The sequence below is a fragment of the Microtus oregoni genome, unplaced genomic scaffold, assembly GCF_018167655.1.
Source record: "Microtus oregoni isolate MIOR12 unplaced genomic scaffold, Mior012 000013F_ref0000133, whole genome shotgun sequence".
Taxonomy (NCBI): Eukaryota; Metazoa; Chordata; class Mammalia; order Rodentia; family Cricetidae; genus Microtus; species Microtus oregoni.
Genome location: NW_024543072.1, coordinates 41186652 through 41209143, shown reverse-complemented (window position 1 = coordinate 41209143; position 22492 = coordinate 41186652). Strand labels below are relative to the sequence as shown.

Sequence of the window (22492 nt, the reverse complement as noted above, 5' to 3'; positions counted from 1 at the left end):
ATGTTTAAGTGAGAGTAGCAATGTCCCTGAGCTATGCAATTGTTGTGCCCAGGGTGTGGTTCATGGTCTAAGCCGTTGTTGTAAATTAAAACTAATATTACTATGACTTCTCATGACCACTGTTATGATATACATGATATACATTTATGCTGTGCTCTTGAAATAGGTAGGGAACAAGTGTCACATGGAATAAACATCATTTATTCCCTCTTATGACTATAAACACAAAATAACTACAAATAGTTCTGCACTCTAAGTTCTGGCAATTACTGTCAATTCTCTTCTCTGTCTATGTAACAGGATTGGTTTAGACTGGTTTGTACATTACCTCTTTCCTCTACTGCATGCGTGTGTGTGTGTGTGTGTGTGTGTTTTTGTAAGTGTACACATGCACCAACTATGCAACACTGTGTCATGGGCTTTATATAACTGTCTATTTTATTGTCACCAAGAGTGCTGTTAGGTAGAAATGATGGTCTCCATTCTAGAGACGAGGACGACAAAGGTTCAGTGAAATTAAAGACTTGCTCAAGCTCACACTGTATGAGTCAGGACTTGGGCCGCATCCAGGGATGGTGTAGAATTTATCACATTATGTTGATTCTTCATTGATTCTTTCTCCCCTGAAGTTCTTCTTCAAGGAGGGTGGCCTAGGGTGAGGTTCAATGTATGCAAGTCAATTAGTGTAATAAACTGCACAAATGAGCTTAAAGGCAAAAATCTCAATAGATGCAGAAAAAGCTTTTGGCAAACTCTATCATGCCTTCATGATAAAAGTTCCAGAGAGTAGGACTAGAGAGAACATTTCTCAGCACAATAAAAGATACATGCGGGAAACCCACAGCCACTGCCATTCTGTATGGAGAGAACCTATCCATATTTGCAGATGACATGATATTATACACAGGAGATCCCAACAATTCTAGCAGAAAGCTTCTAGAAATTGGAAGTTCAACATGTGGCAGGATATAGGATCAACTTGCATGAATCAATAGCTTTTCTATACACCACCAACAAGCATTCAGGGAACGAGATCACTGACACATTTCCATTCATGACAGCCTCAAAGAAAATAAAATATCTAGGAATAAATCTGATAAAGGAGGTGAAGAAGTTCTATAATAAAAACTTTAAACCTCCAAAGGAAGAGATAAGGACTTTAAAAATGGGAATACATTCCATGTTCATGGATTAATAGAACTAATATTGTGAAAATGACCAATATACCAAAACTTTTACATATTCAATACTCATCAAAATCTCCACCTCATTCTTTGTAAAAATAGATAGCAGATTCATATGGAACCATAAAAACCCTGGGTGGTCAAAACAATCTAAGCAAAGGGAACAGTGTTGGAGGGATTACCACCCTAGATCTTAAGATATAGTACAGAGCCACAGCAATAAAAAGAAAATGACAGTGGCCCCCAAAACAGACATGTAGATCAGTGGAATGAAATCAAGGACCCAAACATGAGCACCTGTCACCATAGTCAGTATTTGGCACAAATGCCAAAAACATACGATGGAGGAAAGAAAGCATCTTCAACAAATGGTTTTGGGAAAACTGGCTGTCCATATGCAGAAGAGCAAAGTTAGACCAGTGTCTATTACCTTGTACAAAAACTAACCCCAAATGGACCAAAGACATAGCAGTTCCATAGGTCCCTGATGGAGTCTGTGGCCACTCCATTGACACCAGGGAATGGGTGGAGAGGAATTGAATGGATATTGAAAGCTTGCTTGATTTCCTCATTCCTTCGGCAGCAATAGGAAGTACATTTCACAGCAACCCTGTGAAAGTTGCCGGGTGTGGAAGGGCCTTGGAAGACCAGGCAGTACCAGCCGCTTATAAGACAGTGAGCAACTCGGAGTCCAAGACTTCTGTGTCAGCTCAGCATGGCCTTCTCCATTCATGAGACATTTTTCCTTTAATCACTGAAACACTGGATTTTTTTTGGGGGGGGGTGCAGGAAAGAGTTTGTTTCTAGATATTTAAAGTGAAGACAGGGAATAACATGAAAATTAGTAAGTTAATATGTCATTCTATTTATTATCCAATAGCCTTATAACTGATATATATGTATATGTGTGTGTGTACATATACATATATGTGTATGTGTGTTTGTCTATGTCTGTCTTTATGTGTGTATGAGATTATGTGTCTGCATGTATGAGTGTCTGTGTGTGTTTTTGTATATGGATCTCTGTGTGTATGGGTATGTATGTGTGAATGTGTATGAGTGTGTGTCTCTGTGTGAGTGCATGCCTGTGTGTGTTTGCATATATGTGTGTGTGCCTCTGTGTCTGTGAGTCTGTGTTTGTATGCTTATGTGTCTCTCTATGTGTATGTATATGTGTGAGCGTATGTACATGTGATTTTCCATTTTTTAATTTTTATTTGAAGACAGGTTCTCATACTGTGGCCCAGGCAGATCTCAAAGTCATGATGGCCTCTCAATCTCCTGAGTGCTGGGTTTACCGATGTGTGCCACCAACTTGATCTGTGCCATGCCCCAGCCACTTCATACAGAGTGAACCTTTATTTAATAGTAATAACATCACAGACAGTGTAACGCACATTCTCTGAACTCCAAACCAAGACATAGACAGCAGTCTTCTTTTCCTACGTCCCTGGCTATGCTGAGTGACTCTACAAATCATTGTTTTTCAGTGCTGTGGAGACAAGCAGTGGGGTGACTGGAAGCCCCACTTGGCTGTGATCCTGTCAAATCAGGCTGGGGACACCGAGTTGTACCAGCGAGCCATCGTCAGCATGGGGGATACCCTGGGTGAGCAGAAATCAGCATTTCCTCTTTCTAGGCATCTCCAGGCCAGCTTCCAGTGCCAGACATCAGAGTCTCAGACTCCAGAGAGCCGGAGTCTAGGGCTCAGGCCTTCTCAGGTTCTGGAGGCTCTGTCTTTCTGGTTAAGAAACTCCAGGGAAGACATAGCTATCATGTAATTTTGTTTCCCAGAATTCCCTTTGCCAGCTTTGTTTGTTTTTCATTATCTGTTTCCCCGAATCCCCACTGGGAACTTTGTTTTGTCATTGCTGTATAGCTTTTTTTTTTTTTTTTGCCACAGGTGAGACTCCTTTACCTAGAACTAACACAGGGGCATGCTTCTTCCTATTGTCTCATGACCTTTAGTGGCCCAAGGCCATCAGATGGGAAATGTCTAACTACCTTGGTGATTCTGCCTTTATTTCTGTTATCTGTCTGTGAACGTGGCCTTACAAGTACTTGACAATTGTAGTATATTCCAGAGCACTACTTTGAAAATTTGGTCTGGGCAGAAGGTTTAGAAATCATGGTGTTCTTTGTGGAACGTTGGGAACAATTGCCTGCTAAATTGGAAGCAGCCATATATTAGGTTGTGACAAGTGATGGCTGTCACCCAGCTGCCTGACTACAAGGGCATCCATGTTTCTTGGGTATCAGACTCTGTGTTTGGTACTTTGCCCGCTCTATCAGGTTACCTTCTCACTGCTATGGCAGAACAGCCGGGAAAACCTTAGGCAAAGAAGGATTATCTTGGCTCACACTCCTAGGGAACACAGTCTATCGTGGTGTTTAGTGTGAGGTGATTAGAGGCGTGGTATTCACTGTCAGGAAGCAGAGACAGTGATGGGTCTCAGCTTGCTTCCTCCTTCCCTTTCTCTGTATTCAGCCCTAGACCCTAGCCTAGAGGATAGCTCCTCCCACACAACCAATAGGCCTTCCCTACCCAGTTAAACCTCCCCGGAGACACCCTCAAGGGCACACCCAGGGGGTGGATCTCCTAAGTTATTCCAGTTCTATTCAAGGTGACCGCGATGATTAAGTGTCCCCACCCACTTAATCCAATTTTAAGGCAGTGGAGAACATTAAAAAAAAAGTCAGGAGCAATTTGGTAATTGATGTGATTTTTATTAGTGCAGGAAAAGCCTTTGGCTGTCAGACTTTAGCAGAGGAAGGAGTCACATCCCGTGAGGATGTTTTAAATCCATTTCTGAAGTTCCACTTTTCTTACGTATAGGTATCTCCTTTCCCTTCTCAGCCTCAGGAAGGACTCTGACTCTTAGAAAATTCCCAAAGAAAAACCCGTCAGGGGAATGTGAGATGGCACTCAGTGTGGCTGATGAGAACTGAAAAGCAACATCTTCAGTCACAACAGCTGCTGTGGGAGAGAGCGGGGACGGACGTGTCTGTGACTTATGCCACGAGAACGCCCTGGTTTATTCTCGCGAGGTTTCTGCACTCGGACCCCGGAGTTCACTCCATTTCTCTCTGTTCTGCTCAGATGCTGGGCCGCGGTTTCTGACTGGGTTCTTGTTCTCTTCCTGCAGCTGGGAAGGGGCTTGTGGAGGCCTCTCACTTCTGCTATCTCACGGCTCACGTGCCCTTTGGCCACTACACGGTGAAGACAGACCACCTGGCCTTGCTGGGCAGTAGCCATAGGTATGTGACTTTTGCAGGGGAAGGGCATGGCAAAGATGTTTTTTCCTGGATTGTTTTAGCCCTTGCTGGTTTCCAGGGCTTCACTATTCATTTTCTTGTGTAAATTTCAGCTTACTGCAGTCTCCTCCTCAGTATCTCCTGCACACTTCTAGGCAAGGTGACCAGAGGGTGCCACATCACACCACCAGAGGGCCTGCACCGGTGACTTTGGTGTGTATTGCACCTTGATGGCCACTGGGTGGCAGCCTAGCTCCACAACCAGGGATAGTATAGAAAGAAAAATAAAAAGAGGAAATTTACAAGTAGTCTCTTTTGGGCAGCCCTAGGCCTGTTCTGAGAGCCTACTCTTTGGGCATTCAATGCATTAGTATGAGCACAAGCTCTTTGGAGCCTGTCCCATTTGTTACTTGTTGTATGGGAGCCGTACGTCAGGATTTTTATGCTGAGAGAACCGTAGAGCCCCGAGGAGTGAGCTGACATAGATAAGCTTGTCCTGGGTGGCCCTCACCGTTCTGGATCTTTCTACCCACTTCTCTCGATAGTTAGGATTTCTGAGCAGTCATGGTATTATGCTCCTGGAACTCCAGTGGTCAAGAGGTATAGACAAGAGGATTATAGCAAGATCAGTACTAGCCTGGGCTACACAGTGAGTTCTAGGCTAGCCAGCCAGCCAGGGCTACTGACCTGTCTGAACAAAGAACACGAAAACGTTTCTGAGATGTGGCACCATCAGTTCCTTTGCACGGTTTCCTTTGTTGCAGATTTACCTTAAATTGAAAAAAAAAAAGGTAAACAAAGGAGGGAAAGCAAGGAACAGAGAGACTGAAAGCCTCGTCTAAGGTGGCATCTGGGGCACCATGAGGTTCAGACAGGCTGCAGGAGACAAACTCGTAGCTGGTGTCTCCAGCCCTCTACCACTGTGGCAATGTGCCCACTTCAGAGACCCTGCTCTTAAGAGCCTGGGCTCAGACAGCATAGTCAGCTTCTCACATCAGGGCCAAATATGACCATAAAGGTACCTGGGTTAATATGTCTCCTCTTCATTGTCTAAGAATCCTGGGGAAGTTTCTGGAAATATGTTAGCTTCTGGAAATATTCCCGGTGGCAGCTGGCAAGCTGTGGAGGGAGTCTGAGGGGTATTTATACGTGAGACTCTTGTCTCCCCTCAATCACAGTCACCATTGTTTTCACCCTCACTGGCCGAATCGCTTTCCTGTGCAAGACCTGCCAATTCCTTCTGGCTCAGGTGTCCCCCCCCAGTCTCTGCCAGACTGTCTGTGGGGCTCCTGAACTCCATGGCTTTCTCTTCTGCACTGGTGTTCTTGGGCTGGTCCGCCTTTCCTGGGGTGTGCCAGGCCCTAGGGCTGACGGCTAGCTTTCAGGATGTCAGAGTGGGGGAACTGCAGTGTCCCACCTTCTGCTAAGGAAGCGCAGGACCTCCTTCCCGTGGGCAGGTTCTTTTAGAACAGCTGGCACAGCGCCCATTTCATCTGTTTCCCCAAACCCAGGAGGATGGAGGGCAAGGAGGAAGTGCATCCACCTTGGGTCTCCAGTCTCTTTCCTCTCTTGGAGCTGCTTGTGAGCAGCACCCCATCTTACCTCTGTTATTGTTATTCCCTGGTTCTAGTCAAGAGTTTTTGAAGTTTGCAACAACCGAGGCTATCCAGAGGACAGAAATCTTCGAGTACTGCCAGATGCTGGGCCGCCCCAAATCCTTCATCCCTTCTTTCCAGGTAACTGAACCCGGAGGGGACCGTCAGCTTAGTTGTGGGCAGCCAGGTTTTCAGCTTTGCTGTGTGGTATCTGGCACCTCCTGCCAACTCATAGCCTTTTCTCATCCCTCTTACTTGTGTGGAGTGTAAGCTTTCCTCGAGCCTGTGCTGTAAGCTGGACTAAAACTGAGGTAGTTTGTTTCTGTGCTTGCGACAGGACTCTTCCAGGCACAGCCCCGGCTCCAAGGCTCTCAGCTCACATTTACTTTATGCTACTCTTTGTTTTCTTTCCTTTTTATGGGTAGATGCCTTTCTTCTCTGCCTTGAGCATCCTCTTCAGACCTGAGTGTAACTAGTCTTTCTCTGTCCCTTCAGTCAGCTCCCAGATAAAGACATGGAAACTTCTTATCAGTTATGAAAGCTTGGTCTATAGCTTAGACTTGTTCCCAACTCTTATATCTTAAATTACCCAAAGTTTTAAATCTATGTTCTACTATGTGGCTTTTTACCTTTCTTTCATTCTGTACCTCTGATCTGTTCTGTGACTCCTGGTGTCTTCCTCTGTGTCTCTACATTCATCCCCAATTCCTCTCTTTGCCTGGAAGTCCCACCTACTCTCCTTGCTTAGCTATTGGCCATTTAGCTTTTTATTAAACCAATCACCGTGACACGTCTTTACACAGTGTAATCAAATATCTCACAACATTCCCCCCCCCCCCTTTTTGATTTTTCGAGACAGGGTTTCTCCGTAGCTTTTTGGTTCCTGTTGTCCTGGAACTAGCTCTTGTAGACCAGGCTGGCCTCAAACTCACAGAGATCCGCCTGCCTCTGCCTCCCGAGTGCTGGGATTAAAGGTGTGCGCCACCACCGCCTGGCCATTTCCCTCTTTTTGTCTAAATTAAAAGAAATGTTTTAACTCTAACACAGTAAAACTATACACAATAAGAACAATTATTAGGTAACAATTACTTTTACAATGTCCAGTTCATTTGTGTTTGACAACTTTGGAGAAAATTCCCTATCATTTGTCCTATCTTTTGAGTCCAAAGTTTGATACTTTTTATCATTACTTGTATTAGTAACCCAAAAACTATTGTTTTAGACCTAAAAACATTTTCTCAGATAAATAATTTAAACTTTTATGTTTTCCCACCTTATACACTTTACATCTTTTATGCAAGTTTTTTTCTGAATTTTGGTAACAGAAAATTTTAACTATAATTATCTCATCTTCACTTCCATCAGAGACCCAGGAAAGATATATTACCTGACTAAACAGGAAGTGCAGAGAAAGCAACTTCCAAAACTGTAGAAATGACAGAAGCATCTTGCTGCCTTGAGAGTCACCTAAGGTTCCCCTACACTGTTGGGGCATCCATGTTTGGTCTATGGGCTTGGAATATCCTACATACTTTTCTATGAAGCAGCAATTTTGAAGAACTGTCCCACTTCTCTTCTTGGCAAAGTTCAGCAGTCTTTTTCCTTTGTGTCCTGCTTGTCCAATTTGTATAGTATATTGTCAGCAGTTGAGGCAAGGGTAATTTCTTGACCAAATGACTAGTTTGGCCACACACACAATGAAAGAAAACTCCATATGGAGATTAGATGTGTCTCACTGTCATGAAAAGCCTTATTATCAAAACATTTTAAATGACATATTCTGTAGGTTTTTGAAGTATTTGAAGACCATTTATCTATTTAAAATATATCTCTTTGACCCTGAAAATATGCATAACACAACTATAAGTTTGATTGTTATAGAAGACTAACTACTAACCTGTTTTTCTCTATTATTCTAAATAGCTTTCAAGGACTAAAACTTTACATTACATTTTAAGATGAGCTGTATAGGTACAATACCTTAAACAAGAGTAGAAACATATATACAGTATAACAAAAATAGCCTTAAATTTGTATCAACATACAAAAATCCATACCAACATAAAATACTTGAGATGAGTAGTTGTTTAAAAGTAGACTCAGCAATTCACCCTTTTATCCCATCATTTTTATACTGTATCCCCCCTTTTACTCTTCAGAAAGAGATTCCTGAATCGAATCTTCTTTGTTCAGCTTTTCTCCCAATCATGACCAATAGCAACTTGTAACCAATCCCCCTAACCAATGACAAATATTTATAACCCACAATGACCCAAAACCACTCACACCACTTCTTGGGAATGTGGACATTGTGTCCTCGAGACTGTTTCTTGTTTTCTGGGGCCAACAGCATCTCCAGGGGACCCTGAGAAAATTGAGATAATGGTGAAGTCCTAAGAAAACTAGCTATGACATTTGTTGTCTAGTCTCTATGTGATAGGAAAGTGGAAGGCTTATCAGAAGTCCTGGCTAGAATAGTCTATGAGGCTGGACCATCTCAGCTAGCAGCTTTGAAGTCGTTTTTGACTGCAGAACTCTGAAGAAACTGCAACAGAGGCACTCTGAAAGGCTGGATCACCAGGGCCACCCATTTTCATTGGTGTCTAGTCCCCTAGTTCTGAAAACTTTCAAAGGTAATATACATATTTACATTAACATAAATATGGACTGTGTGTTATAGACAAGCCAGCCAAAGATGATTTTTTTGTTTTATGTTTGAGCAGATAAAAGATGTCTGTCAACTTATAAGTTTGTTTGGGCTGTATAACCAAACCTCTGTCCATGCCATATGAAAGGGTGGCATGTGGTAATAACTCACGAGGACTCTGTAGCCAACAAGATTTATCATGTCTCATTCAGTCTCAGAGCTGTTCCCATAGTAGAGGGACCAGCATATACATCACCTACCCTGTAATCTGTCTTTTTTATGTCTGCAGCCTAAATTTTTAGGAGTTCTCCCCCAATCAAATCTGATCTTCATTAATTTTGAAGAGAACCATAACCTTTTGTTTCCTGTAGAAACAAAAGCAAAACTTCTCCCCCCAGTGCAATATATTTTTTGACTTCTGTTTTGAAGTTACAGCATTCTTAAAATATATTTATTGGATGGTTTAATTTAGCAGTTTTCATAATCCAGTGTCTCTCAGCAGCTATTATTTTTCTTTGTTCATTAACATTTAAAAAATTCAAAGTCAATAAAACAACATACAGGATCCAGACATGCTCTGTATTTCCCATTTTATGTGGCTTATTCTTTCTATATTACTTTATTTTTTCTTTAAAGACTTTATTTTACTATTTTTAAACTGTTTATTTTTTAATGTCTATACACATTTTCATTTCCTTCTTTAGAGTCTAAGCACATTTTAAGACATACTGTACCTTTTTAGAGGTTTCTTGTTTCTGTACTGGCTTTACTAAATGCCTGCAGCATTTTCTGACCATGTGAGACAAATCTTAAACTGCATGTCAGACCCTGCATGGGTTCGTGGCTGGCTGCAGCCTGCAGGCAGCAGCCGGGAGCCACATCTGTGTCTTCTGTGGCCTGCCTGAGAGATTGGAGGACTAGGAAGCCATGTCTGGCTCCATGTTTGTGTGTTTGGAACTTTTCTTTTAAAGCTTTCTCAGGTCCTATATGGAAATATATGGCCCATGTTGGGTACTATATGTAATAAGTCTTTCTCTGTCCCACCAGCCAGCTTCCAAATAATAATATGAAGACATTATTAATTATGAAAACTCAGCCCATAGCTTAGTCTTATTTCCAACTAGCTTGCATATCTCAAATTAACCCATACTTTAACATTCTACCATGTGACTTCTTACCTTCCTTTCATTCTGTACCTCTGACTTGTCTGCGACTCCTGGTGTCTTCCTCTGTGTGCATAGATTCACCCCAGTTCCTCTCTTTGCTTGGAAGTCCCACCTAGTTTCCCTGTCTAGCTATTGGCCATTTAGCTTTTTATTAACCCAATCACAGTGACACATCTTTATACAATGTAGTCAAATTACCTTGCAACATCAGAAACCTTTTCTCATGAATGGATGTCCTTCAGTGCCTGCTGTTGAGAATGAACATAGCTATAATAGCAACACACAACAATACAAAACATATGCGACCTTGGAATAAATCACTGTATCATTTAATCTCTCTCTTTGAGAGTTTTTACTTGCCTAACTGCTCTTCTATATGGCTGCTGCATAGGCACTTTGGTTTCTTTTCTTTTTCTTCTTCATTTATCCTACCTACAAGCTATGCTGGCACGGTCCTGGACTGAGGGTCATAGCATAGCTATTTTTATTGGCTGTTTCCCACACTCAGCATTGTGTACTATGCTTCTTGAATATTATTTCTAATCCTATGGGTTTTCCCCTTTTGCAAAAGAGGTAATTGAGGCTCAGAGGGTTTGGTGTGTTACCAGCTCATGTGTGTACACCATCTGTTCTAAGTACTGTGTGTGAGTCACCTCATTTCATCTTTATAGCTTTCAAGGAAATAGGTGGTATTGTCCATGCTATAATGGGGGAACTGAGGCACAGAAAGGGAAGGGAATTCGCCCGAATGTCCCACACCTAGTATGAGCTTGGATTGGATTGGTTTTGTTAACACCGGAAGCATCATACTTGATCTCGTCCTATAGCTCCTTCTCTGAAAGCCCCTCCCCATTCCTGCGTTTCCTCTGCGCTTCCCTCTGGACTCAGTGCCCTTGCAAAAGCACTCCTTTTGTATCTTCATGTGGACTCTTGTGCCTGGGACTGAACTTCACATGCTCAGGCTCCCCGTGATGTGGACTGTTGGATAAAAGGGCTGCCTGTCCAATGGAGCATGGGAAGATGCGTTGATGTGACCCCCACTCCCATCCTTTTCTCCATAATGCAGGAACTGTATGTAGGCTGGATTTGGAGTTGTGCCCATATACAGATAAATTGCCCCAAATGGCACCGGGCCCTTGCTATTTGGATGCCAGAGTGAGCGGAAGCTGGCAGTCAGCTGACTTCCAAGAAGTCTTATCTCCATTTCTCTCCCCCTCTCCTGCCTGAATGGACTCATCACTGGCCCCGTTTCTCTTTGCAGGTGTATAAGCTCCTTTATGCTTCCCGGCTGGCAGATTATGGCCTGGCATCCCAGGCCCTGCATTACTGTGAAGCCATTGGTGAAGCCGTCCTGAGCCAGGGAGGGAGCAGTCACCCTGTGCTATTAGCAGAGCTCATCAAGGTGAGCTTCTCAAAGGGGTCTCTGTAGGTGCTTTATCTTCAGCGTTCAGGGAGGCCATTGTAGAGAGGCTTAGACTCCACGTTTCATCTTCTTTGAACATGCTGCGGAATTGGAGACGACAGCTGTCTTTGACCATGTATGCATGCCCCGATGTGATAAGCAGAAGCCTGCCCGCACAAAGAACAACGGGCTGGACAGGGGGCAGTGGGGCTGGGGGACTGGAAAGCGGGCGTTGTTTCTGTTTTTCTGGTACAGTTAAACCGCTAGCTGCGGTGAGCTGTTGTAATTACCAAAGCAGGCCTTTGAAAATAGATTTTAGTGATTAAAACAGGAAATGATCCTTATTAAGATACTTTTAAATGCATAGAATATTTTATCACGTGTGGGACACATAAGCAAAAAAAGAAAACAAAAACATACCAGTCCTTAGTTCCTTGGGAAGAAAACAACGATCAGGCAAATAGTTGTTCCAATTAGCTGAAGAAAAAACTCCATTAGCTAGGGAGTAGAAGGCGCGGTGCGCTTCAGTTTGTGTGTTGCTTTACACGAGGCCCAAGTGTTAGATTCTGTAACCAATAAAGTCTGTGCCGCAGAGGTCCCCCTCCCCCATGCACTGACATTTCAGCTGGAGGATTGATGGCCCAGATACAGAACACGATGACGCCTCAAATCGGAAAGCAGCATCAGGTTGTTAGCGGTGTAGATCTGAGCTCCTTCCTGCCCAGACCAGAACCAGAATCAGCATCAACAAGGTGCCTGTGTTCCCCGCATTACTATTCTAGAAGTTTCTTGCGGAGAAGACAGCTTTGCAGAGCACAAAGCTGAGGAGCTATTTTTTAACTCTCATATTTGGGGGAAATAATGCCAAAATGGGTTGCTTATTTATTGATGCTGCAATTTTGGGAGGAGATCGGCTGAATTTGTTATTTCTCAATTATTCTTTATAATGTGATGTGTGAGTGAATTACGACTCCGTCTCCCTCCTTCTTATTGCCTCTTTCCCCTGTTGTCTTCCCTTGTGCCCCATTTCTCTCTCTTCTCATCCTCTCTCACTTTCTACCTCCTGGCCCACCTGGAAACTCGGCTCAGCTTGCAGAGAAACTGAAGCTGTCAGACCCTCTGGTTCTAGAAAGACGCCCTGGGGACAGGGACCTGGAACCAGATTGGCTAGTGCAACTGCGGAGGCAGCACAAGGAACTGGAGGTGAGCAGGGTGATACCAGAGTCACTGGGTACCCTGTGTTTCCCAGACATAGACTGGACACAGAAGGGCCTAGTTCCCAGCCCTGGGCATCTCCCATCACTTCTGAGGCAAGGTCATTGTCCCCAGTGTTGGGATTCAGAGCTTTCTGTTCACTCCGCTTTTTTGCCATGTGCAATCATTTTCCTGTGTTTGCCTAGTGCCACAGGGGGGCGATCTTCCCAGCCACTCTGTCTCTGAGGTCCCAGAGAATGCTTCGCAGCCATCAAAGCTTCCCCATCTCTGTTAGGAACAATGGATCACAGTGGACCTGTGTCACTTTCATGTAATGTAGGGCAATTGCTTAAAAGACTTCCGGGCCTTTCCTTTTTGTTCTGACAATTGCAAAAGCTGCTGGCCATAATCAGAAGAGTAATTGGAGCAGGGCCTCCCCCATTTCCTTTCTTCCACTCTGCTCTGAAGACAGGACAAAGTGGATTTTTAAATGTACACTGCCCTTTCACCTTCCCTGGGTAGCGAATTCAGAGGCCCACAGTTTAGTTCCCTGCTTCGGCCCCTCACTCTGGGGAGGATGGTGACACTGGCTAGCTATCCTGGCCTGCTGTGAGCTGAGCAGGGAGACCTAAGAAACAGTGTCTCATCTGCATGACTCTGGGCCCTGGGCATTTCAGTGGCGTTCCCTTGTCTGGCCATGGTTTCAGCATTACCTTGACTTCTGCCCTGATTTTCCTTTATATTGTTTAAAAGGATTTTTACTTTATTTCAAACAGCAAAGTAAAGCAGGAGACCTTGGAGACCTCGGTTCTACTAATTCCCATATTTATGGAGGCAGAGGAACAACAGGTACTGCGCGCAGAGCTCTGACGGCTGGAACGTGACTAGAATACTTTGAGCTACCCACGCGTCCCCTTCCTTGGTGTCTTCCTTGTCTGGGAATTAGGTCCTTTGATCCAGACTGCCTTTTCTGACTGGCCCTTGCTGGCCTTACACACCTGGACACGTCCGAATTCCTGTAGCATGAAGGTTTTTTACTTTGTAGGCTGGGTTTTCAAATACTTGACTATTTCACGTTTTTCATTGCTACCCTATTGCCTCACCTGTGTGAATACCTTGCTCCCAGTTAGATATCTTTCTTGAGGCCAGAGACTATACATTATTAATATTTTATATTAGTGTTCTAGACATTGGAAGAATGAAGATTTTGAGTTTTCAATCAGCCATATAAGTTTCAAAGTGTTTTCTCCACCTCCTTATTCCTCCCCCAGCATGCCTCTAAGTGTCTGGTCAGTAGGAGTTAAATTCCAGATTAACTCCATACATTTCCCTGAAATCATTCCCCTGATTCAGACAAGGGCCCTTGCCTCCTTTTGCTTGCTGGATGGGTGGAATGTAAGGAGGTTTTGGCTTCTGTTTCTTGTCTTTTTGAGAGCTTGTCTGGGTGTTTCTACATGGTGACATTCTTCCGGCCCTGGAACATAAAGGCTGGCACCCCACAGCATCCCTATAACCCTCAGGCCAAACATTTTTCACACCCACACTTTAATTGATCATACCAGCAAGGCCCTTTCCAGGGCAAATAGACCCCAATTCTTTACAACTAAAGCCATCATTTCTAGAATGTCACTCAATTTTCTTTCAACTGTAAGCTTTTTAAGTCTAATGAGGCCCGCTTAAAGTAGAGTGTGTAAACATGCAAATATTAAAAGGTGTAGAGTTCAGTTGGACGCCGTTTCTGGCCTCTCAACCCATAGGAGAAAGGCTCCGAGATCATCCCAGAGCAGAGGGCACCATTCTGAAAGCAGCAGGGAGGGAGTTTGTCAGTGCTTTGCTCGCTGTCATTAGGAAGCCGCACAGAGCAGCCAGTCCGTGTGATTGCTTTCCGGAGAGGGCAAGAGCAGGAATGGCTAAGAATGATTTGTCTGTAACTGCCACATCTTCTTCCTTAGACACTTCCTACCAGGATCTTCCAGGATATCAAAGCTACGCGGGAGACCCTGGGTACAGCTCAGTCCCGTGGCCAACGCCTGAGCAGACCGGCCTGACCCAGCCCATTCCACAGCAGCCTTTGCCCCCGCAGCGAGATCCCTACTCAGAGAGAGAAGGCTTGGGGTACATGGGGACCCCGGTGCCTCTTTATTCGGTTCCTGCAACCCACTTGTCAATGACCAGTGGCGACGGCAGCAACAAGAGCGTGGCAGTGACAGGGGCTCCTGGAGCAAGGGCTGGGGAAGAAATGCTGCGGATACATCCTTCCCTTGGTAAGACCTGCCAGCCAGGGGGAGGGTGAAAGTCTTGGTGGTAAAGAGACGAATGAGGGAGGCACAGGGACCGGTGGGCTTGGCACTAACAAAGGCACATGGGGAATGCACTTTGGGTCTGCTCTTGCTAACCTGAAGGAGTGTGTGCTCTTCTAGCCCACACACCTGTATGTGGGAAAAAGCAGAGCAGGACAGACATCACTGTTCTGTCTTTTCCTTGGAATATGTGGTTTGACATGTTGTCAGGGTTACAAAGTAGTGACGAAAATGCCCTATGTCTCATGGATGGTGGTGAAGGGGCTTCTTTCTGGTATCCTCTTCAACCCAGGATCTTATTGACAGGACCTGTGGCTGGGACTGTATTCCTAGTCTGGTTCGGCATTTCTTCAGGCCTGAAGGCCTTGGGGAGAAGAAGGCTACTCACGGGGGAAAGACACTGAGTGATGTGAACGAGTTTCTGGGTACCACAAAGGAATATTAGACCGCAGCCCTTGAACATGAAGCCTTAGCTGAGCTAGAGACCCGCATGAAAGGAGGGTGGGAACAGCCCTTAGGATCTAGCTCTATGTTGCTGTGACTCCTTACATACCTATGGAACAACCTTGGTGTTTAGCAGGTTGGGTTGGCCAGTGTGGCACGAGGTGGCGTGAATTGAGTGGAACCAAGCAAGTAGATTTTGCATTTGCTGTGACCTGCTTGTGGTATAAACTCTTGCCACTTAAGCCACTGGGTCTCCATTTCCTTTCTTCAAGATGGGTAGGAAGAGCACAAATTGAGGCTCTTTGTTTTTCTTTGGTGCTTTAGGGGAGAACACAGCCCCTCAAGAACCCCTACAAGATCCCGATGGTCTAGAAGTAGTTTCCAGTCCTCAGGTGAGTACGGGAACTACTGGTAACTACTCCAAATGCATCTGCTGTTTGCTATTGGCCCTGGTTTCTCAGCCACACCTAGGCTCCCCTCGGGCACTAGGAATGCTTTCTTCTACCGTGTGCAAATCATTCCTTGTTTCTTTTCATCTGAAACCCCGAGAGTTGGAAAGGAGGCTGTGTTCTTGTGTATGCTTAGTTCTGCCTGTCCCCCAGCCTGTGTCATTGGGGGACAGAGCAGTAGAGATGGCTGATAGGTGGCTCTCTGTTCTTCTGCACCCTCTTCTTCCATGTTGAGGAGCAGCACTGGTGTTTATTTTGACATTCGCCTTGGTTTATGTCAGATCTCTATGGTAGGACTGAGAGCACCTGCTATGTCTCTTCTCCCAGCTGCCCAGTCCTTCTTTCTACCTGTTGCCGACAGACTGCACAGCACCCAACTCTGATGCCAAACAAGATGTTCTGAAGCATTGCATTGGTTAAACGATTACATCACATAGTTTTTTAAAGTAGTAATGGGCTACAGATCTTTTGTTTTTTAAATTTATATTTATTTATTTTTTATGTGTATGTGTGTCTTGCCTGCATGTATGTCTGTGTACCATGTGTGTGTGTGCCTGGTACCCTCAGGGGCCAGAAGAAAGAACCAGATCTCCTGAAACTGTAGTTATGGATGATTATGAGCCACCATGTGGGCACTGGGAATCGAACCCATGTCTTTGGAAGACCAGACAGTGCTCTTAACCACTGAGCAATCTCTCAGCCCCAGGGCTATGGCTCTTTTAAAAAAATTATACTTTTCTTTTGTAGAAAAAGTAGTACACTATTGCTATAGAAAAATTAAAATGAAGAATCAAGTAAATGCTACTCAGAATTTCATAGTAAATGTTTTGGCTCTCCCATTAGTTTTTCCCCATGTATGTGTATATATGTACATATATGTATATTAATAAATATATATGTACATGCTTTTCAATAGTTAAAACAGGTGTATTTTTCTACTTGTTATTTAACACCGTTTAAAATTTTTTATATCATTCACAAGTATATTTTCAGAAATGGTATGACAAAATCCATTGTGTGAAAGTATTCCATTCCTTTGCAAGTGTCTGCCAGACTCTAACAGCGTGCCAGGCACAGTGGTGGGGCTGGGCATGCATCAGTGGACAGATACAGCCAGCCTGATGCTGTATCGTCTGATGGAGGGAGCTAGAGATGAACAGTGGGCAGAGAGGAGGGACCAGGGCCGTGTCTCCGAGGAAGTCTTTGAGCAGAGGTCAGAGGACAGCATGGAAATGAGTCAGGTGACTAGAGCACAGGTATCACTGTAGAGGGAGCCCTGCATGGACACCTTGGATTAGTGAGGAAGATTCCTGTTAGACTGTGGAGTGCACAAGGGAGGGGACTTACAAACAGGCCTTTTCTTCTCTGCCATTTCCCTTCCACCCCCCTCCTTTTCTGCTGTGCTTTTCGATTCCCTGCCTCCTTTCTTTTACTCTTCCACAGCACAGATTGTGGCCGCCCTTGAATATAGGCTCTTGCCTATGTCTTGACTTATGGAATTGGAAGAGATTCTTAGGAGGAAAGCCAGGTTAGAGTTCCCTCTCTGTATTTTACTAGCTATGTGTCTTTGGGCATGGCTATGCTCTGGTTTTCTCATATTTGAGACTAGAGGATAACTATAGTGCGCTTCTCACGGTACTGTTGGAAGGATTCAGTGGATCTTGATACGAAAAGCACTTAGAACAGCGTCTGGAACTCTGAAGACATTATAACCATACACATAAAAAATGTAGCCCTTTCTGTATTCTTTCTATAGTATTTTGTGTAGTTTTTATTAATTGTGCTCTATTGAGAATATAAAATGAAAATACAATATAAAGAGCAATATGTTGCAATATCACACTCATATGAGATATTTAGTATAGACTGGATAGAATGGGGCAGAGGTGGCCGGGCTTTGCGGATGGGGCTAGGCAGGTAGTGTTTCTGATGGGATGATAAGAAATGCTGGGCATGGGTACTGATGATATCTGGACAACACTGGGCATGGGTACTGCTGATATCTGGACATCACTGGGCATGGGTACTGATGATATCTGGACATCACTGGGCATATACTTAATGCCACTGCATTATGGTTAAAGTGAACTTTATTGACTATTCATATTTTACCAGGCTAAGGGAAAGTTAGTAGGAAGTGGGGCGTGGGTGTTTTTGGCTCCCTTCTGGTGTGTATGTTCAGTTATTCTTGGGAGAGCCTGTTAGGAAACAAGCTCTGAGGTTAGATGCACTGGCTGCTAACTTTTCTGGCTTCAGAGTGTGAGGGTCTCTCAGAGGCACTCCAGGAATCTCTTCATCCCCAGCAGTAGCTTCTAGTTCTGGAGACTCTGACCTGGAGCGGTTATATGACAGACAAACCCGCAGTGTTAGGGAGGGAATGAAGACTGGGCGGGTCTGGGCTTGCTCACCTATGCTCAGGCATTTTCATGGGGAAGACTGCCTTCCTCCCCAGCAGTCTTGGCTCAGAGTGAGAGGTCGTATGGACATGGGCTCTGCCATCTGTTAAGCTCCTTGCGAATCTCTGTTGTTTCGTTTTATCTCAGGCACCACCAGCTCCCAGAGCTCAAAGTTTTTCTGAGGATTCCACAGTTTCAGCCAAGGAAGAAGAGGGGGGATCTTCGGATGGGGCAGACGAGCCATCTCACCACGATACTTCACAGAGAGGAAAGCCAGAGGATGGGAAAACGGCTACAAAGGTGGAGGACTTGTTCCTTTCTGTATTCCCCCGCTTCATCCCTGTTTCAAACAGTGGATCAGAGTCCAGAGCCCTGGCCCCCCCAACACTCATGCCCGGCTGGGCAGCTCTCACAGTTGGTGAGAGAAAAAAGTCCAGTGGCCTTAACAATACCCCTTGCCCTTCAGAGCTCTGGATTTGGCTGGTTCAGTTGGTTTCGATCAAAGCCTGCCAACAGCACGTCCCCCTCTGGAGATGAAGACTCCTCGGGCAGCTCTGACTCAGAGGTAACCTCCACAGATGGGCTGGCAGCCCCTCCCTGTAGACCCAGAGGAAACCCAGACACATCATAGCCCTGGCATCACACTCTACCTTGGGCTGAAAGAAAGGAGACCACAGGAAATAAATCTGTTTTTAAAAGCAAAGGCAGAGTGAAACAGGCCTTGGAAGTCCGACATAGTGGGTCATGCCTATAATCAAAACTTTTAGAATGCTGAAGCAGGAGGATTGCTATGAGTTCTAGGACAGCTTGGGCTACATAGTTTGACCTTATTTCACAAAAAAGCAACACACACACACAGACACACACACACAGACACACACACACACACACACACACACACACGAGAGGGAGAGGGGGGAGAGAGGAAAAGGGTAGAAATATTAGAAAATTAAGATGGAGAATTTTTACTTCAGAGGCTTAGCAGCAGGAAGCCGGCCCACATTCTTAGAAGCTTCACAGAAGGAAATGGTGTTGGTGGGGAGTTGCCTACATGGAGATCACCACTGTGGATGCCAGAACACAACATGTAGGTTGGCATGAATTTGTTGAGCACTGATGTCATCCCGCCTCTTTTCCACCAAGCAGGAGTCTCCCAGCACATCACCTCCTCACCATACTGGCCTGGGTCTCTCACCAACACCTCCACTTGAGTCCCCATCTCTCTCAGATGCCAGCACCTCCTCCAGAGGCATAGGTACTGCCAGTTTCATCTTTTGGGTCATCTCTGGTGCTTTTGGTGCTCCTAGACTGGGCCTACTCTCTTGGATGTGGAAACTCCTCAGTCCTGAGCGTGTGAGACAGCTCTGATTCCTTGCCTTCTAGGTGGGAGCAATCCACTTGGATCTTTGAACAGCAGTGGGATAGCTGAAGTCACTGGGATTGGAGGCTTCTCAGGGGCACAGGTGAGCACGCTACAGACTGGGGCCTAGGAGTCCAGAAGACCCCTGTGTGTGTGAGGACTGAATGTCTTCAGCAGCCTGAGGAGTATTCCTGTAAAGGATGAACTTCTCAGGTCATGGAGACAACTTCTGTAAGACTGCTCCAGCTGCCTACGTAGTACCTCAGTCTGGAGGGCCTAGACAATGGCAGGGCAGTTTCTCACAAATCTAGGGCATGCAGAAGTGCATGGCCAAGGCGCTGCTGGCTGATCTGGTTTCTTCTGAGGCTTTCTCTTTGTTTTGCAGCAGGCTGCTCTCCCTGTGTCTTTACTGGATCTTCCCTCTTTATGTGTCTAACGTGTCTGTGTTAACTTTCCTCCTTTTGTAAGGACACCACGCGTGTTGGGTGGGGCACCTGTGCAGCTTCTTTCAGGATTCTGTCTCATGCTGAGAAACTGGGGCTTTATCATGTGCAGTTTTGGAGGGTCACACTTCAGTCTGTACAGCTCAAATAGAGTTCAGGGACTGGCTGCTTCTGTCTTAGTGGGAAGTGGAGTTCACTCATGTGCACTTGGCTGGGGCTATCATAAATTCTCTACAAATTGTCTGTATAGCTAGGGATTTCATGACTATCCCTAGGAAAACGTTTCTATTTCCTGAAGCCTGGTTGGAGTGCTCTTGTACTATCTGAGGCCTTTTGAAGAGTTTAATAGTGATTTTGATGTTCTGATCTAATTTATTGTGACTCTTTCTTCCTACTTTCTTTGGGTCTAAGGGCTCCTGTCTCTGCATGGTCATCCAGGTCCTGGCATTGGTTGTGGCCACTTGAGTTTTATAAGAAACCCTTCTGTTGTCCAACGCTGATTCCTGTGGGAGGTTCTAATCTACCAGGAAGCAGCCACAGATCAGATTCTCTGTTATTTACATCCACAGGGTGTTTCTTCTGAGTTCTACTCCCCACCAGGTGCTCTGCCTCCTCCACCCACCTTGCAAGGTGCTGTTCCTCTCTACAATCCATCCCAGGTCCCTCAGGTAAGAACCATTCTTATGGGGAGGAGTTAAGAGGTCAGGTCATAGACCATCCAAGAAGGGTGGCACACAATTCCACTTTTCCACACACTGAATGTGAGCCTCTCCTACATCAGTAAAATAGAACTAGCAGAAGTTATTGCAAACCTATTATGTATGTAATATGGTACCTAGAAAATGCTCAGGAAATGTCACAGCTCTGAACATCACTCTTAATCTGTAATTGACCCTGAGACATGAGAGACACAGTGCTGATGTTTTGGTGTGGTCCTGTCTTGGGGTGAGGGGATTCCTGTAAACTTTGAGAGGAGCCATACTCTCTGCTCCTCAGTGCCCTAGGATGGCTCTAGATATATCCTTTGGCCTTTGCTGTTTACAAAATCAAGCTTCCCTTCATCGTTCAGAGGTGAAGGTTGTGCGTTAGAATGAACACAGTGTCGAGAAGCCACCTACAGCTGCAGTAGGTACCCCTGCTCAACATGCTAGTCCCATAGTGGAGACATTCTCAGAGCTATCCTCTAGTGTCGCGTCTCTTCTTTTCCAGCTTTCTACAGCTACTAACCTGAACCGGCCAAATCGCCTAGCCCAGCGCCGCTACCCAACCCAACCATGCTGAGAGTGAGCATTTGTTCCAGGCTTGTGAGAATGACCACTCACCCATCCCGGCCTCATCTCCTGGAGCACCTTTGCTTCCAGTGCTCTCCACCTCTCAGTGCCCCGCTCACCTCATGTTCAGGGACTCACTGTGAACCACAGAACGAGGGCTACCTGATGTTAAAGGGCAGGATCTCCCTAGACACAACTTGGTCTAGTCTTCAGCTTAGCTTTAAAGTGATGGGAATTATCTCATCGTATGGAGGAGCAGGGGATAATGTCCTCACTTGATTGTCACGGCAGCAGCACTTGGGGTGGGAGCTTGAGAACCTCAGGAAAATGAGGGTCCTGAGAATCCTATGACAAGAACCAAAATGACACTACTGGGCTATGCAGCAGGGACTTGGAGCAACATCCCAGAATAGCTTAGACTCCTTCCTTCCACTTGCTTAAAGACCAGTTTATGGCTCTTGTTAGCAAAGTTTTTACATTGAATTTGATTATTGCTGCCCTTCAGTGATTCCTTTTTCAATGACATTTCAGCAATTTTCCTCCTGGTCCCAGTTTTGAGCACATTTTCTATGTGGTTCAGACTAATTATATTTCTCTCACTTTCTTAGCTGGTCCTATTTTTTCCCATTCTGACATCTGGCTATCAAGTTAGATTGCTGTAGGCATCATATTGTCATGGTAACTACTGAAGCTAATGATGCGGATGGATGGAACATCAGTATAATAAATAATGGAAAACGTTTCCTAAAAACGTCATCCTTTCCAGAAGAGGGGAGGAATGAGTGTCTCACATTGTGAATACCTGCCTTCCTACCTCAGGCCTTTGCAAATGGATGTTCTGAGGGTCACTGGGGCCCGATGGAGGAGGGAGAGATCTTGGAAATTTCCATTTTTTCCTTTCAAACCTCAAATAGGAATGATTCTTGCTGTTTGTCAGATTTGCTTCAAATTGCTCCTCACAAAGAACATTTTTTTGTACTTGTAATTGTACATAAAAGTTTTGTACTTTAATGTACTATGGTTCCGATGTTGATAGCGATTAAATCCAGATAATTTTATAGCAAATTCTTGTCTCTGGCTGGTTTCTGCAGAGGGAGAAAATACATTGATGGTCTCTTCCCTGAAGTCTTTCTAATAATGGTCCCATTGTGTGATCAGGTGTGAATAGCTAGAAAGAGCCCTTTGTTAATGGAGAATCAAAGACTGGTCCTCTTAACTTCCAGGTCTACTCTAATGCTATCATTTTTTTTTCCAATTTAAAAAGCAGGAACAAAAGCTCCTCTAACTGACTAGTCACTTCGCCAGATGAATGTGGCATATTCTGTTCCTTATTTTTTCCATCTTAGATGAAATTAGAAACCATGTACATAATTTTTTTTTGTACCT

At 44.8% G+C, this 22492-nt stretch overlaps 1 protein-coding gene across 6 annotated transcripts in view; it reads left to right on the top strand.

The window, feature by feature from the left end:
* The window catches only part of Sec16b (SEC16 homolog B, endoplasmic reticulum export factor), a 43467-nt gene extending 21296 nt beyond the window's left edge, over window positions 1-22171 (top strand). For 5 of the 6 annotated variants that reach the window (XM_041662636.1, XM_041662637.1, XM_041662640.1 and 2 more), the window contains exons 13-26: window positions 2675-2792; window positions 4331-4442; window positions 6070-6175; window positions 11109-11249; window positions 12339-12452; window positions 13220-13292; window positions 14396-14707; window positions 15512-15579; window positions 18180-18332; window positions 18499-18597; window positions 19176-19287; window positions 19416-19495; window positions 20405-20503; window positions 21045-22171. In XM_041662636.1, coding sequence (XP_041518570.1) covers window positions 2675-2792; window positions 4331-4442; window positions 6070-6175; window positions 11109-11249; window positions 12339-12452; window positions 13220-13292; window positions 14396-14707; window positions 15512-15579; window positions 18180-18332; window positions 18499-18597; window positions 19176-19287; window positions 19416-19495; window positions 20405-20503; window positions 21045-21116 — 1659 coding nt within the window. In that variant the 3' untranslated portion in view covers window positions 21117-22171. The remainder of the gene's footprint in view (window positions 1-2674; window positions 2793-4330; window positions 4443-6069; window positions 6176-11108; window positions 11250-12338; window positions 12453-13219; window positions 13293-14395; window positions 14708-15511; window positions 15580-18179; window positions 18333-18498; window positions 18598-19175; window positions 19288-19415; window positions 19496-20404; window positions 20504-21044) is intronic. The other variant, XM_041662641.1, reaches the window with a different exon arrangement.
* The last annotated feature ends 321 nt before the right edge of the window (window positions 22172-22492 follow it).